The 18,744-nt window shown below is 37.3% G+C and overlaps 1 protein-coding gene across 3 annotated transcripts in view; it reads right to left on the bottom strand.

Moving 5' to 3' along the window:
- WT1 (WT1 transcription factor) overlaps positions 1-18,744 on the bottom strand; it is a 370,953-nt gene that overhangs the window by 46,565 nt on the left and 305,644 nt on the right. For 2 of the 3 annotated variants that reach the window (XM_044059037.1, XM_044059035.1), the window contains exon 7: positions 2,344-2,436. In XM_044059037.1, coding sequence (XP_043914972.1) covers positions 2,344-2,436 — 93 coding nt within the window. The remainder of the gene's footprint in view (positions 1-2,343; positions 2,437-18,744) is intronic. The other variant, XM_044059036.1, reaches the window with a different exon arrangement.

Below are 18,744 nucleotides of genomic sequence, written 5' to 3'. Positions count from 1 at the left end.
TAATGCCCTGGCTCAGCATTTTTTTGACAATGGAGAATCACATTCTTTTAAGTTTTTAGTATTAAGTATTGTGTACTCAGGTATTAGAGAGGGGGACTTATGTAATGAAACTGAATATACTGAACTTTGCTGGATATTAGATTTTAGGGCTAATGTCAGCCCAGGTTTGAACAACAATGTTTCTTTAAAATCTACTCTAAGGAAGCGATACTTACAACATTGATTATATTAGTTAATTGATGACACAAGACTTGGGATTGAAATTTTATTGGATATGTTGTATTTTAAATAGGACTGAATGTTAGGTTGTTTTTTGTTATATGGTCTGAAGAAGCGGAGTTGTCAGGAAAGCGCTCACGAATTTGTAATTAAGCCAGTTTTTACTTGAACTTTTTAGCCTATTATGAGCATCTTTTTAATCATAATTTTCTAACATACTTGATAAGAGATTTATAGTTATTTTTGGTTTTAGTGGCTATGTTATGTTTATACTCACCACTGAGTTTGCTTAAGCGTACTCTTAATGTAAGTGGAATGAGACCTTTTAAAAGCATTGCACAATGTCCTCTCTTGTTATATAATTTATTTATATGGTTATTCCACTATAGGGTTTCATTTTTAAATTTCTCAGTGTATTTGGTGCAGATATGGACTGCCTTATTGATACAACTATTTAAGTGGGAGTAGAAGTCTGAGGCACAAGCAACGGCTTTAGCAATGGGATACAGTGGAGGACAATTATTACTTAGGTCATCTTTTCAATCAGTTCAGTCTAATAGCTTGTAGTGCTATAATTACACAACTGATGTAGTATTATAAAGGATAGTCCAAGGCAATTTGTAGCTCCCCTGTTGATTACTTTAAAAGATATGATATCACATTAGCTGGAAACTGTAAAAGTACAAATTTAAGTGATCTAGCCATGTAAACTTGATCAAGATTTTCTAGTACTCAGCCAATCATCTTCCAGCATTTGTTATCCCTAGACAGACAAGCTAACTCCAGACATTGTTTTCCACATGGGATGACATTAAAGGCTTTTGAACAATGAAGAATATGTGCATTAGATGACAATTGGATAAGCTGTGAATCAGAAAGTAGGGACCAATAAATGCACCCAATGAATTATGAAATAAAGTTATAAAATTTAACAAAGTTAAATAAATTATGCATTTTTCAGCCACAGCTTCAAGTTTATTCTGTGTTCCCTATTTGAATTCCTGAACAGTTCTGAAAAAAAAACTTTTTGCAATGTTCAGTGGTGATAAAATCATTTCTATAGTCATGTGGTTCAACTAATAAAGTGAGCTCCTGTTATTTGAAAGTGTTTTGTCTCATATTTTCTTATTTTATGATAAAATTATGTCCCTGCTGTGTGACACCCCAATCCGTATATTTTTGTTTTCCATGACCTGTGTTCAGGAATTTTACCCAGCCATCTCAGACAAGGGAACTGCAGTATCTTTTTTCTTTTATGTCTCTAAATATGACAAAAGTGACAGATGAAAACTATTGCAATAGCTAATGGGAACTCAGATGAAGAAAATTCCTAGACAATAACACCATTAAAAAAGGGGACAATAACGTATATGACATATAAACTACTCCCTTTAATAGCACCAGCTAAACCATATAAAATTTAAAGTAAAATTCAATAGACTGCCAAACTGCTGAATTGTTTCCACAAAGGGCATTTTGCTATAACCATGTCAAAACAGTTAAATAATAAATAATAAATAATACAAATAATTTACAGTAAATCTTATATAATTATCCATTTTAGATAATCAGCCTGAAATTATACAGGGACATTGGGATGCTGGAGCCTATTCCAGAAGTCAAGGGGGAAGAATTATAAAAGCTGAATCAGCCAAACTAATACCAGAAGGACATGAAAGACTGTCACCATTATTTTGGAAAGAGAACACTTAGAACCTACACATGGGTCTATCAGTACTAATAAATTTATTGTTCTAAAATTTTGCAAATAAATGCATGGGAATGTCTCAGTGTTCATGTTACACTGTTAAGATGCTACAGATCTCATATCTTTGCTTATCTGGAACAGCACTCTTCTTTCACTGATAAATATGGAGTAATAAAATGCATTGCCAATTATGGCCCAAAGAGATGGAAGATAAGCCATCTCCTATTAAGACGCATCTTTATAAGCTTTAAAGAAGAAATCTTTGAACTGATATATACGGGGAAACTATCCTTCTCTTTGTGCTTTCCCTTTAAATAAGATTTGCATGTCTTGATTATATGAATGAAATATAGTAATGCAAGCATGCTTTTAGTTAAGCAATAATGAAAAATATATGGAAAGAAAGTCTTACGCACTTGTTTTACCTGTATGAGTCCTAGTGTGGGTCTTCAGGTGATCAGAGCGAGAAAATTTTCTCTGACATGTTTTACACTGGAATGGTTTAACACCTGTAACATAGAATAATGCAATCAATATGATTACTTGTCAACTTTCCAGGTAAATGACATATTGTATATAAAACATGATACCAAAAATATGTGCAAATGGCAAACTTATGTATTTCTGTCAGTCATGCAAGAAATACAGCAGCAGAACACAGACTAAAACATCATCTTCACACAAAAGATTATAAATTAATAGGCTGTCATTCATAAGGTTGTCAGTACTTCTGTACAAAGCACAAATTCTCACATCAAGCCTAAAAACTTTCAACACAGGTAAAGCCACAAAAATGAATTAAATACTGTTTTGGAATTGTGATATTTCAATATACAATATGTTGACACAATTAGCCACATAACTTAACAGATCATGTGAACACATTAAAAAGTCTATACCAAAATTTATATGCCAATACTACTGTGATCATAGTTAACTCCCTCACCACTTATGCGGTTTGTGCTGGGAATATGTAAAAGTGTTTTTTTTAGGGTATCAGACTTGTACTTCATTTGTATTACAATGGAGCAAACCTATTGGAAATTTTATTTTCGCTGGATTTTTTTTTCTAAGACAAAACAGATTTTCATGCTCTAGTATTACTCTGAAGTCCTTCACTTTAGAAGGAAAGTGACTGCAAAGATACAAATAATTCAGCTCTAGCTTTTTTAACAAAATGCAACCTCTTCTTTTCTTCTAAAAGTGGTAATTTAAATGGGGACCATTTTTCTGATTAATTCATCAAGATAAGCAGTCATGTATTTAGTATATAGTTCCTCTCTAACTGCACTAAACACACTTAATTTACTTGAGCTTTGGAACAAACACCATCTGGCTGAATATAGAAAGTCTGGCAGTTACCACAGATACTAAAGCTATCAGTTATTAATGACCTGATTCTTGTAGTTCAGGGTTTGATTCTCGCAACCTTCATTTGCCAACTGTGTGACACTGAACAAGTCATTAATCCAGACAGTGTTCTGAGACAACACGGAGAGTATGAATGGCTCCTCAACAGCCTCCTTGGTTGCATGTCTAGTAACTATGAACCTATGAATTCACCAGTATAAGTTCTGCTGTTAAATGACTGGATTCTTTGCTTAAGATTGTTACTGTAGTTTCATTTTGTTATTGTATATAACTGATTATTGTGTCTAGGTATGCATGTTATGTATTTGATTATTATGCTATTTCATTTGTGAGATCACACATACCAGTCTCTATCCCTTTTGCCCCTGATCAAAGCAGAAAAGGCCCCTGGGAAAAGTTCACCTACAAGGTTTAAAATAAATTAGTAATCTACTGTATCAATCCAGCAGCACCTCTATATTAAATGTGGATACTTTTATACATTGTTACCTCTTTTTCTTGTAACATTTAAAAAAATGAATCAGAACCTTTTAGAACAAAATATTGGAACCAATATGAATCTAATCAGGTTTCCTTTGCTTTCTGGTCACTGTTTAATACAGAGCAGAGTTTTAGCAAGTCTTTGCAGCTCCAACTTGCAAATGTTAAAATTAAATTGATACATTTTACATGAATAGAGAAATTTGTCAGCCTTCACTCTGCTTTTAACTCATACTATATAATGTAGTGGGACTAGAAGATACATTGGCTGGGTAAGTGACTGGAAGCCTTTCACATGTATGCCACCAAAGCAAATGTTATAACAAAAGATGTCATCATCACACAAGACAACAAAAATATCTAGATGATAAGAACTAGTGTTGTTTGAACTATATCCTTACTGCCCAGGATGATGACCTTTTTTGGAGATGTTTTCATTATTCAGAGGTCTTACTGCTTTAAACATGCCATGCCCCTGCTCAGGCAGGTGTTAGAAAATAGAAGAAAAAAAAAGCAATTACTGATATCCTCAAAACCTTTTGTATTAAAAAGTATTAATGCTGCATCCTTACCCCATGAAAGTCAAAACAGATGTATAGCAACCAACCTTAACCAGCACTGCATCTGTGAGAATATAGCTACTACCCCCTGTTTACATTACCAGTTACTCACCTTATGCCTAATGATCACACATCTAAATAGCATATAAAGAAAGAACATAATGACAATTCCTGAGGCATTTCTGAATACTTTTAAATTTTTAATGATTCCATTTACTTATGGAATTATTGTGCTTTCAGTGCTGTTTCAGGCAATGTATTTGCACTGCTTCAAAAATGGTGGGATTGGTGAGATAAAAAGTCATATAGTGGTCTTCTTAGAGTGACTAGATATGTTCTTCAGAATCTGACAAGCTACAGAATTTGCTCTCCTGACTTTAAGAGAAACACATTGGTCAAGGTTAATTTAGGTTCTAATATTGTCCTTAGATCCATAATGTAGAATACAGCATGTATTTAGCATGTAAAAGAAAAACAGCCCCCTTGAGGAGTCTGCATAATGGAATATTTCTTAGTCTTGTCTCATGATCACATCACTGCTTAATGCTGTTTGCTTCAGTGCCACAAATATATGCCCATTTAAAATAACTGTGGTCTCCTGGAACTACCAGTAGAAATAGGTTCATAAGTTCATAGGAGGTTACTAGGCTAGCAGCCCTAGATCCTTTACAAGCCTAGCAGTGTTAATCCCAAGTATCCCTATTTGTTATTTTGTGGGTAGTTTGCAGAATCCATTTATGAATAGAGCGGGTATGTGATCAACACCAGCTACTCCTGTCCATGTGGGACCTGGGTGCCACCCCAGGGGTGAATTTGTGGTCTTCCATCCAATTATCTAGGTTGCGTTTCAATAGGCTCAATGAGGAGCACTATTTTACTTGAATAGGGAGTTTATTCCAGAGAAGTGGCAGTCTCTGGGAGACATAAATGTCTCTCCAGCATGATCTGTTAATGTCACAAGCTAGGTTGAGATCCCTAGAGCAAGTGACTATTGAGCCATTTGACTTGCAGATGAGCAGCATTTCCATTAGGGCAAGGTTGGAGATTGCCCTATAGGTTAAGCACAAGTGACCTCTCAGCAGCCTATAAAATATAGAGTAAATAGCCTATAAAATATAGAGTAAAGTGGCAGGGCTTTCAGCCTGTCCATGAAGGTCATGGTTTGGAGTCCCTGTATTTTCTTAGTGAGAAACTTCTGAGGTCTCTCCAGCTGCTGCAGGTGTCTGGTGAGGTAAATGGAAATGGTGTAGTATAGTCTATTAGTGATCTGATGAGAGTCGAGTACAGTAGAGTTATAACATCCCTTGATCTGTATGCTATGCCCTTGCTTATGAGGTACATTACTTAGAAGGCTTTCTTTATCACTGTGGAAACGTGGTGGTCAAAGTTCAGATTGCTATCAACCTGTGTTCCCAAGTCTAACACCACTGAGTTGGAACTCAGGGAATGCTTTCAATATTGTAATTTTCTAGGGAATTTCTTTTTGCCAAAGTGAATAATAATGCATTTTCCATTTAGTTTTAGACCATGACTTTGGCACCAATCATTTGTTTGTGTTAGCCCTTCTTGTAATATGTTGACATCGTTGGGTGACTCAATGATTGCTCCAAGTTTGCGATCATCAGTGAACTTGGTGAGCCAAAGGCTGTCTACTTTTGCCGCGACTTCTGAGAAATAGATGCCAAACAGTAAGAGGCCCAGCACAGACCCCTGTTGTACTCCACTGGTGATGGGTCTATTGGTGGAGGTGGAGTCACCAGTTTTGACAGAGTGTGTTCTGTCAGTGAGCCAGTTGGCTACCCATCTAGTAATGTAAGGGTTAATCCCTATCAGGGAGAGTTTCTCAATTATGCCAGAGTGGGGAATTGTGCCAAAAGCCTTGGCAAGGTCTAGATAGGCTGTGTGAACTGTCTTACCTTCATCCATGGCTTTGGTGTGATTGTTAAAGAAGTCTATCAGGTTTAATAAGCATGATTTACCCTTAACAAAGCCAAACTAGGTTGGGTCCAGTTTTTGGAGGTTGCCTATGTCCTTGTTGATAAAGTCCATAAATTCTTTCCATGGCCTTGCAGTTCAGGCTGATTAGACATGGGTCTGTAGTTCCCAGGGTCAGTTGATGGCCTCCCTTTGTGCAGGAGAATTACTGTTGCTGTTCTCCATTCTGCAGGACCATAGTCAGTTCTCAAGCTATGATTAAATAGAACACCAAGTGGGTCCACTAGGTTTTGTTTCAGATTGTTTAGTAAACAACCTGGGATACTATCTGGTCCCATTGAGGTTGTGCTTTTGGCCTTGGCAAGCATACAGATGAGCTATTCTCCAGAGATACTAGCAGAGGACTGGTGTCAGGTATGCTTTGGGATATGGTAGGTGGGGATGGGGGGTGAGGTTTGCGCTGAATCAGTCAGCTAGCAGATTGGCAATATCTTCTGGTGTAGTATGATTGATCCCATCTAGAACTAGTTCGGCACATAGCTGGGCATTCCCTTTTAGACTTTAGTTAAAGAATGCATTTTAATTATCCTTGGCTAGGGATGCAATTTTAGTTTCATAATTTGCTTTAGAAGACAATACAAGATTTCTTATTTTCCTGTTTAGGCTTAGGAGGGAACTCTTCCTCTGCAGAGTGATATCCCTCTTGCTTTCAAACAAGAGTTTCTTCCTCTTGTTATATAATCTTGTTTATACTTGAAGTCCACAATGGTGGCTTGTTTTTATGGGAAGACCTGATTTGATGCAGTCAGGTACAGCAGAGTTTATGCAGTCGTTTAGGTGTTTGTACAGGGCATTTGCATACACTTCTGCATAATGAAGTGTATTCAGGCTTGTCTAAACTTTCTGAAAAAGTAAACATCTATCCACTAATCATAATTGTCAGTAATTACAATGCAGAAGAGGTGCAAATTGTTTAAAGGGGCTGGCATGTCTTAATACCTTAAATGACATGCCTTGCCCCTACATCTCTCCCTCTTAATTAATATAACACAACAGTGTAGTTTCAGAGGTAAATTAAAGATGCTAAGAGAAACACCACCCGAATCAAACACTCTCACTCACTCACACATACACACACACACACACACACACACACACACACACACACACACACACACACACACACACACACACACACACACACAGTGAGATGAACATGCATGCAAGCATGTACACACACACACACACACACACACACACACACACACACACACACACACACACACACACACACACACACACACACACACACACACACACACACACACACACATATCCAAATATCCATAAACAAGCCCCAGCTCATGCACTCATGAAAAACAATCACATTCACACACACATATATGCACTCCAACACACACACACACACACACACACACACACACACACACACACACACACACACACACACACACACAGATATACACACACACACACACAGACATACACACACACACAAAGTGAGATGAACATGCATGCAAGCATGCACACACATATCCAAGTATCCATAAACAAGCCCCAGCTCACTCACTCATGAAAAACATTAACATTCAAACACACATATGCATGCTCCAACACACACACACACACACACACACACACACACACACACACACACACACACACACACACACACACACACACACACACACACACACACACACACACACACACACACACACACACACAGACATATACACACACACTGAGATGAACATGCATGCAAGCATGCACATGGGTCTATATTAGAACATCAAAGTTTCAAAACTTTGAATGTTCTAATATCGAACCCTATTCAGCAAAAGCTGAAAATATCGAAGGAACAGAAAACCAAATTTTTTCCTAGGGAAAGAATTTGGTTGTCCGTTTCTGTTGCTTCGGTATTTTCAGCGCCGTGGTGGAAAGTTATGTGTCAGGTTCAAGTAAATGTGCGATTGAGTGTGGGTTAGGTTAGTTAGGGTTAGGGTTCAGGTTAGGTATGTGTGCAATTGTGTGGATGTGAGGGTTAGGGTGGGTTAGGTGAGTTAGGGTTAGGGTGCGGGTCAGGTAAGTGTGCAATTGTGTGGACGTGAGGGTTAGGGCGGGGTAGGTGAGTAAGGGTTAGGGCACGGGTGAGGTGAGTGTGCGATAGTGACGGACCTTAGGGTTAGGGTTTGGGTTAAGATAAGTGGATAGTTAGTGGTGTGTGTATAGTTTAGTGTAGAGTTAGGTGTAAGATTTTAGGTGTATTTGTGTGGATTGCTGTTTGTTTGATGTGCTTGTGTTGTGTGTATGTGTTTTGGAAAAGCAAATTTTTTCCCTAGGAAAAAATTTGCTGCTCTGTATGTTCGATGTTTTCAGCTTTTGCTGAATAGGGTTCGATATTAGAACATTCAAAGTTTTGAAACTTCGATGTTTTAATATAGACCCCCATGCACACACATAATCACACATATCCAAGTATCCATAAACAAGCCCCAGCTCACTCACTCATGAAAAACATTAACATTCAAACACACACACATATATACACACAAAGACACAAACATCCATCCATGGCAATGTTATACCTACCTATATTCACAGTATGAGCCACAACCAGTCCCATAGGGGTCAGAAAGTGACCACCATCCATACCTCTCAACCCAGAAACATCAGAAATCTGGACAACACCCATGAAAAATAGGTACAAATCGGTATTCTGATTAACATAAAATTTGAATACATAATTACATAACCCCACCCACTCCAATGGAATTGTAGGATACCAATTTTCAAACACAAACTGAAGGACAATCTAAATATGGCACCAGAGTCCTCCTGCAGCCATTCCAATGTCCCCTTACCTGACTATTTCACCCCATTTACCAGAAACACTAATGTACATAATGCTTTACTTCTACAATGATTATTTGGATTTTATTTTTACATTTTATAGCACAATGCACAAACACTAATAGACATCTGCTAAACAAAGAACTACTGTCTCACAATGAAAATAGAATTAGTTGGTATTAAAACTTCTCTGCCCTTAAAACTCACATTCATTGAAACAGCATTGAAAGACACACACCACATGCAAAGAAAATGCATCTGGCCAGTGGTGGATAAATATTACTTTTGGGCTGTTTTCAAATCATAGGCCCCCTGCACACAAAACAAGAAACATACATGTGTTCTTTGATACACCTTCCTGACTTTATTAAATGATATTCCTTGTATAATACAAGTACACTTGTTAGACTTAGCGCGCATTTTAAATGTATTGTTTAACCATTTTTCCAGTAGGCAATGAAACAAAATGTATGAAACAATAATGACTAAACTGCCCAATTCAGAACATTTCCATCATAAAAGTCTACTTCCATACACACACAATTTATATATATATATATATAGAGAGAGAGAGAGACAGAGAGAGCGAGTGAGAGAGAATGACAATAGTGTAAGCAATGGGCATCTTGCACAGCTTCTCAAACTTATTTTCAGTTTCAGTTTTTTGCTTGACTTACTCTGATTTGTGTTATCTGACCAACTCAATAGCTGTAAATGCACAATGAAATAAACTAGGCAAACTGCATGTTTTAAGACTTCCAATGTTTAGTCCAAGTACTGACAGACCCTCTCCTACATTCATTCTGAAGCATCAAAACTATCATTGTAATCCAGGTGCTGTTAACTGGCCACTCTTGCTTCTCCACTGTCTGCAGTGGAAAACATGTGTTTTATCTTGAATGCTGGAAAATGTACTGTACTTGTTTAAAAATATTTTTCTTATAATGGAGCACAAAACATAATAATTCTGATTTTCTGTTCCTGAATTTGGGTTAATGATATTTTTTGCTTTTTCCACTGATGCTCAAATGCCCTTGGCTGACCCAAATACATAGATAGTTTTAAGAGCCCAAGCATGGAGTCAGTCTATGGAGACATACTCTATGGTTGCCCTCAAGTCAACAGCCTAGAAAAATCTTTCAACTCTTTGAAGCAGCAGACTTGAACTTCCAGCCAAGATGCATGCAAATCATTTAAGACCAAACTCTTAAATTATAGAAAGGAAGTGTATGAATCATGATTATAACTATGTCCAAAGAAATATTGAGCTAGGCAAGCAGGATTAATGCAGGCAGACTACTATCACCAAATCTGCAAAGATGTGAGGCCACTGTTTTTGTTTTCTACAAGCCTCCCCTGCTTGATGCTTTGATAAGCCAATAATACAAGAAGAAGAACACATTTGTTTACTTTCTGTATGGAATGGTGATCACTTTACTTAAGCCCATGACAATACAGAAAACTGCAGATGACAAATGGAATGAATGTGGCAAAGTGCAACAATCAAATCTGTGGAACCATCTCTACTCTACAATAAACAAATAAGAAGGCCATCTACATGACTGGTAACCCGGTCTCATTCTATTTGAGTGGTGGTAGCATAGCACAGTGGATTACAACTATGATCTGATAACAAATTTCATTCTCTATTTCTGTGTTCAATACCCTCAGCCTCCACTGGAAAACTGTGCGACTTAATACATAACCAGTGCTCCTAACTTATCCTTGAAAATTGACTTGGAAAAGGTGCATAGTAGGGCCTACCTTTTAAGGAACAATATACTTAGTAAACATTCTACACAACCACTGAATGCATCAGCCCTCATATTTTTGAAACAAGTGAAGTAGGGAGTGAAGCACAACTGTCTGAAATATTCTGAGCTATACATGGGTACAGTGGACCAGAACAAGATGAAGATCTGCTACTACCTTGAAAATAAGAAAAAATCAGAAGGAAGGGCCTTTATCTTCTTCTGTGACTTGCTCTGTATGCTGCTTTCACTAGAGATATCTAACCTCCTGGAAAAAAAGGATCAGTGTTCCTTCTTGGGAATTTGGGTGGGAGGTGGTAGATTGCTTAGTGGAAAAGTAAGGGAAAGCAGCATTATGTTATGGTTACATTCCAAAACCTGTTGGATCCAGTTACCTAATGGGAAGATTTTCCATTTACATGGAGCGAAAGTATTGCAAGTCAGACAAAATGCTGCTGTTACCACAGATGAAGGGTATTTGAGAACTGCTCCTCTGATGTACAGCCTTGCTTGCATTTTAATGCTGAGTCCCTCATTCTGAGTCAACAAGAATTCTTCTTCTTTTACTAATGCCAATAAATTTGTGGCCTACGATGTGAATGTGTGTGGTATACCTTGTGGAGAAACTATTTCCTGAGCTGAACTGCCTACATGTAAAGAAAGAGGGCACAGAAACTAGTGATCAATAGATACCTGAATAACCCCAGTTTCAGTACTAGGTAAGACAAATATGTAATTCAGTGTGCATGTATTAGATGCAGTTTACATTCACTCTAATTCCTGAAATTTCTAATCCCATCATGGCAACTCACCAACCAAAGATAAAACGACAGACTATATATGCCATTCAGATATCCCAAAACATCTGCTATAAGCAAAAAATGTCTAACCAAGTGCATTATCTTTTATGCCATGTACACCTTGTACTAAAATATACCAGGAAATTTGCAAAGATATATCAGCAATACCTAGTGGCATTAAAACAGTTAAAATGTTCTTCTTGGACCTCTTGGTCTTCTTGTGAGTTTATAAGCAAAAGTGTCAAAAATACTAATCTGCAATACACTCCCAGTAAGCCACAATAAAATGGGACAGATTTGTGCAAATTACTTTGCATCAGTAAAATGACAGCATGTAACATTTATGTACAATTAATTACAGGTCAGAATCAAGACTAGATGCAATAATGTTATAACATCAAGTTATCTTATAAGTACCTTCCTAACAATGCTCATTATAGCAGATGTGGAAAGTGAGGAACATGCTGTTATAGGGAGGAAGGTATGCAGCCACTTAAAAATGCACAGAGATTACACTGGAAAATTAAATCACTGACATCCCAGTGCAGCAATATTACTGCTTACAAATTTGTCATCACTATGCTATTTCTATGCACCAGGGACTAAAACCTTCTTTAGGTCAGTACAGTATTTGGCAGCTGCTCTGGTACATTTTGTTGCACTTGGTTACTACATAGTGGACAGGTTCCTATCAGTTAGTTGAAACTTCAGCAGTTTGAACACCATATGTTCGAACTGTGAAGTTCAAAAACTGATTATCGTGAAGCCGCGGAACACCAAATTCTTTCCCAGGGAAAGAATTTGGTGGGCCGTTTCTGTGGCTTTGCAATTTTCAGCACTGTGGTGGAAAGTTACGGGTCTGATTCAGGTAAGTGTGCGATTGTGTGGACGTTAGGGTTAGGGCGCTGGTTAGGTGAGTTAGGGTTAGGACGCGGGTGAGGTGGGTGTGCGATAGTGACAGACTTTAGGGTTAGGGTTTGGGTTAAGGTAAGTGAATAGATAGTAGTGTATGTACAGTTTAGTGTAGAGTTAGATGTAAGATTTTAAGTGTATGTGTGTGGATTGCTGTTTTTTTGGTGTGCTTGTGCTGTGTGTGTGTTTCTTGGAACAGCGATTTTTTTCCCTGGGAAACAAATCACTGTTCTAAGCCTTCGATGGTTTTGCACTTCGAGGTTAGAAGTTCAATTATATGGTGTTTGAACTTCTGCCGTTTCGATGAAGTGATATAGACCCTAGTGGACTACTCATAACCTGCCTCTGTACTTTAATTTAGTGGTATAGCTTAGCTACTTTTCCAGCCTTATGCATTATATGACAATGTATTATTATAATACATCATAAACTACAATTGTTTCATTTTCTACTTTTATGCATTAGGTAATCACTGTATTTTCATACAAAATCAGACTAAGCCTGTAAGCAGCAACTATAGTTCATATGTACATTTAATGTCTGCATCCATAACAGCCTGTCTTTGCATATCTTGTGCACATGGCTTACTGCTGAGACTACTGCAATTATACATTAACTGTTCCACCACAGTTTACACCACAGACCCAGCCATACTCCATGACTTATAGTATATTACATCGTGCACACACACACACACACACACACACACACACACACACACACACACACACACACACACACACACACACACACATACCCTTCCTTCTCTTAAACAGTTCCCTCGCAGGCAGCATAAATGGCTCAGCAAATATCTCCAGCAATTCCCTTGCAGGCAGCATAAATGGCTCAGCAAATACCTCCAGCAACAGAACCACTCCAATTCCCTCACAGGCAGCATAAACAACTCAGCAAATACCTTCAGCAATGGAACCATTCCAATTCCCTTGCAGGCACCATAAATGGAACCACTCCAATTCCCTCGCAGGCTTATACCTCCAGCTTAGTCGCAGGCAGCATAACGTTCCCAGAACTATCACTCCCTTGCGGCCGGAAATGTATGCATGAGCTAGCTAGCTGAATTCCGACAGGCTGTTTCACAGAGCTGACATCATCGTGCACATGATGCCATCAGCTCAAAAAAAGCCGGAAATAAAAAATTAAAATAAAACACTGGGAAATTCGGAAATTAAGGGGTGCCACTCAGGAATCGTGGCATCCCATTATTTGAACCTCAAAACTTCGTAAAAATCGAGTAATTTGGTATGGTTGGGAGGTATGCCACCATCAAAAGACGGTGCTCACTTCCTCCTAGTGAGAAAATTAACTCAGAAGAACAATTCTCTGAATCGCTGTCTTGTGTTACTCCTCTATCACCATTTCCACAGGAAAGCACATAGCTAGTTTGCATTAGCCGCTCCCCCAAACTGCCATTTTTGCATACAGCTTCCACACCAAGACTGCTGTCTGAACTATGGCCACTGCTAGAGGAAAACAGTAGCAAGACAGCAGTCTCTGAATAGTTCATATTGACCACTATACAGAAACCTTCCAAGCTGACTGTTCCTTTAATATAGCATTAAAAATAATATAACACTATTCATTTCTATTTGATCCCTGGTCCTACACTGTCATTTTTGTTCTGTTAGAATAAGGGATTACAAATTCTACTACAGTTGTACATAATTGGTATAAACTAATAGTATAGCATATGATTAAAATTTCTAAAAAAACAAACATTTTAAACAATTTGCAAACAGTATGGGTGTTAAATAAAAATAATTATCCACAAGAGCTTTATTACTGTAAAGCAGTTATACAACTGGCAGCATTATTGCCTTTGGCGGTATATATACCGCTAACATGTAATCATCTAAACAGAATGAGCTAATTTTTAGCTAAATGGAATGGCTATTTGTCATACACAGCTCCCTTTTAGCTTTAAACTCTGATGTAGGTAATTTGCTAACCTCCTTGTTAATGGTATAGGGAAACAAAGTGCATCCAATGAAGCAGAATTATTCATTCAATGTCTTTTATCAGGTTCATCGGTGGATTATGTAGCCAGGTATCTTGCGCTTCTTTTGAAGAAGAATGCATGTTTATAAATTGCACATATATTTCATCTTAAGAGTATTACTCCATGTAAAGCAAGTTTCTAATCCATCCTTCACAAATGACAAAAGTATAATAGAGCTATTTAAAATATATCATCTCACTTAGAAAACAAGTACTGAAAGCTATACCAGCATTTGCATTAAAGATGCCTTCTAATACAAAATAATTAGTTCTATAATTGTTCTGCTGGTTTAACTTATATTTTTATTAGATTCCCCTTTTAGTACAAAGCAATACAAATAAAATAATCTATATACTAAACAAAATAAAATTTGCAGGCTGAAACAAGAGCATGTGTCTTCTTTGAATTGTCTAAATGGTAGCATAAAGCAATATATTATGTTATATTTGTGTTTAACTTGCCTGGCAACATTTGAAATGCATGTTCACAATGATTGTTTTCTCAGAATTATACACATGTCAAAATAATAGTTATTAACTCAAGACTCCAAGAAACCTTAGGAAGGACATTTCTACCATATAAAGTATTTTAAAATATAGATATGCATGTTGTTTGGCATGTGTTCTCACTCAGCACACAAACACTGCCTACAGTAATGAATTTCTAATACCAAATTTAAAGTCAGTAATAAAGAACCAAACCCTTCATCTATATTTAACTGTCATCTGTTGTATAATTTATTTTATTGCCCACATAACTATATTAAAATTTGTGTTTATATTTCATTTTCTTCAGTTAAACCACTATCATCGTTTTCCTTTCAATCAATATCCATATAACTTTGTACTCTGATTTCCTCAGCTTCGCTGTTTAGTATATTTGTGTTTTAGCTCCATTATCTTATAGATTCATAGGTTCATAAGTGTATATTAGGCTAACAACCACTGGGGCATTTATAAGCTGAGCCAAGCATCCCAAATGTATCCCTCAGGTTTATGTGCTTTAGAGGTTATTTTAAGGGGTATATGTTAGCTAGGGCAAGATTTATGAATTTCTAATACCAAATTTAAAGTCAGTGGTTAACTGTCATCAGTTGTATAGTTTATTGTATTGCCCATGTAAGAATGCAACTTTAGTGAAACTGTCTTCAGCAATGGACTGTTTCATCGAAATTCACAAAGCTATATCAAGGTCATGTGACCTCAGAGGATGTTACATTAATTAGGGGTGCCTGAGACAAAGTGTCCACATGGGAAATGTGGTGAGTTTGTTTCCACATCACCCAGGACTGTTAATTTAATGTTGTATTATCTCAGGTTTTGATGAAATGGTCCATTCAAGAAGATGGACTCAGTGAACGACATATTCATTTCTCATTTTCAGATTTCATTGTTGATTTGTTTGAGTTCCTCCATCCCCTTCTCCTTTTTATGCTGTTCTTGATGTCACAATATCCCATTTCTTTATCTCTTGCTATGTGGGAGCCTATAAACACATGTCCAAACTTGAACCAAAAGAATGGATACGCATGGATAGCATGCCTATACTAGAAGCAGGGGACACAAGTGTCTATACAAAGACTTCAGCATGAAGTCACAGGCTTCCACAGCTGGGGAAGTGCTTTAATAAGCAGCATAAACAACAGCCAAAAAACTTGGTACAGTAGGTACTGCAATTCACCTTCTATACTCAGCAGTTTCCTATTATAGCCTGCAGTCTAATCCTAAACTTCCAGCCAGTGGTACACACATGCAGCTTAATCAACACAGTGATCAGAAGACTCTTAACTTGAAGGTACTTTGGAAGCCAGTCCATAATATTTGATGTGCTTTTGTCTGTACTTCAAAGAAAACCAGAAAAAAGACGATGTTGCTATTAAGGTATGTTGTGAGGAGGTTATTTAGGTGTGATTTACAGACAGAGAAATGCTTTCATTCCTGTATTTTTCCACTTTTTCAATCTGGTTTTACACTACAGTTCTCAGTTGGGTTTCTTCTGTATAGAGTAGGTATATCTTTTTTGTTTTTGCATGGATTTTCTTTATGAGTTCCTATTTGTTCCCACATTCTAAAGATTTCCCATCAATAAACTGATAGTATATCGAACCGTTTGGATGTGGGCTTGCCATTCATGAGTAAGTGTGAGTGAGCTTGCCAAGCATGACAGACTGTGAGTCGTGAGAAGGACTGGTGCTTTGTCCAGAGTTAAGTTCTCTGTCTTGCACCCACTGAGTGCTAAGACAGGCTCTGTCTCCCAAGTGACCTTAAATTAATTAAGTCAGTAAGCATAGAATTAATGAATTCTGGGACTGAAATGTAAACTCTTCTATGCTGCCAACTTGGAATTTTCTGGCAGGGCTAAAACATCTACTGCAATTTCATTGGTTCTTGATTTTCTGAAAAAATACCAGCTGCTAAACAATGCAGGCTGATAAGACCTCCAGCATGGAACAGAGAAACAGATCCACTTGCATTGTTTACAAGAAGCATGTAAATGAAGGAACATGCCACACTTGCTGTGACTGGATACACTGAGGAGCACACAAGGTTGCTACCAAATACCATTGACTTTACACCAGCATTACCCACAGGAACAAGTGCGATTCCAGAGCAAAGAAAAACAGATGCAACAACGGCTACAAGAAATGGTACAGCCAACAACTTTTCATACCGCAACATGGAGAAACTAAACTACTCAAGCTAAATATTAAAAAGCAATATTCCACCTCTCCACACATACCAATTCTCCAATGGAAAATTTTATATATCATATTTAAAAAAAATAAAAATCACTTGCCTTACATTAAGAGTATGTAAGAATTCAAAACAGAAGTGAAAGCAACCACAGTAAAACTGATGTACTAAGCAGTCTTCAGCATGTACACAGATGTAGCACATGCATTACATCATTAAGGCATCCCCAAACACTACTACACTATTACTTGTGAGAAAAGAGAGACTAGAAATAGAAACCCATAATACAATAGCATTACTTAAATAGGCAAAAAGTATATTTTAAAATTATGTCATTGCAATACGTGCAATATATATTAGCTAATGACTGGCTATTGACTGGCTTTGTTTGATCACAAAGGCTCACTTTCATGACCAACCATGGATAAACACTGCATTATCCACACATTCAGAAGTTATATTACATATTGATTATAATCAACAAAAATATGTTTATATTGATTATAGTTAACAAAAATATGTTTGTGAGTGAGGAAAGGGTGTCAGCCTGCTTCCATATATAACAGCATCTAGTTCATTTGGGGAGGCCCAAATAATTTTCTGGAATCTAGGGGATATGGAAGGCTCATAAGTATTTCTCTTACTTGAGAGACACTCATTACGGCAGATTCTGAGAATGTGTCATTTATGAAATGTTATATGAGTTCTGTTTGTATTATCATTGTCATATTGCACCAGTTGTAGTATAATAAAGAAGTGCACAGTTTGCCTCATGGCTAGACTGTCATTTGCCAGGAAGATCTATCATCCCAACTTAAAGAAATAGCTGGGAAATCCTCTGCTCAGGCCAGGACTTTCTTGAGATGAGAACTGATAGCCATCCATCTGCCTATATCTGCAGAAAATAGAAGACGTAAGTGCAAATCTGTTAGAGCATTGCCCAAGTTGGAAATCAATGCTGGTTCATGACTGGTCCAGAGTACACAACAGCCACTGAACCTAAAATAGGCTAAATGAAAGTCCAGCAAGTGGAACTTCAAGCATTATGCATGAAATTAATTCCATGGCTGCTCACAAGTGGTCCTTATACAATGCTGTTGCTTTCCAGAACTTCAGCCATGACTGAATGCAAGACTCTGTAACAAGCATATAAAGCATGAAATTTAAGATGGCATACAAATGGGTGTGTTCTACTTTGCTGGAAAGTAACTTATCTATTAAAGTAGACTTTTCTCTGTTGAATCTGTTCTGGCATATTTTTTTACTCAAATGCCTGTAAATAAAGTCTTATCTGTCTATGTAGTTCTCCAGTGTATAGACCAAAGAGTTATTTTGAACCCTCTGTGTCTGTGGGCTTGTTGTGCGTAGCCAAATGTAGTAAACTGCACTAATTCATAGCACTTTCAGATATCACAGATACATAA

The sequence above is a fragment of the Protopterus annectens genome, chromosome 17.part0 (genome assembly GCF_019279795.1).
Source record: "Protopterus annectens isolate FY-2018-M chromosome 17.part0, PAN1.0, whole genome shotgun sequence".
In the NCBI taxonomy this organism is placed as follows: Eukaryota; Metazoa; Chordata; order Ceratodontiformes; family Protopteridae; genus Protopterus; species Protopterus annectens.
Note: the sequence above shows the minus strand (reverse complement) of the source record. Positions and strands in the feature narration are given on the sequence as shown.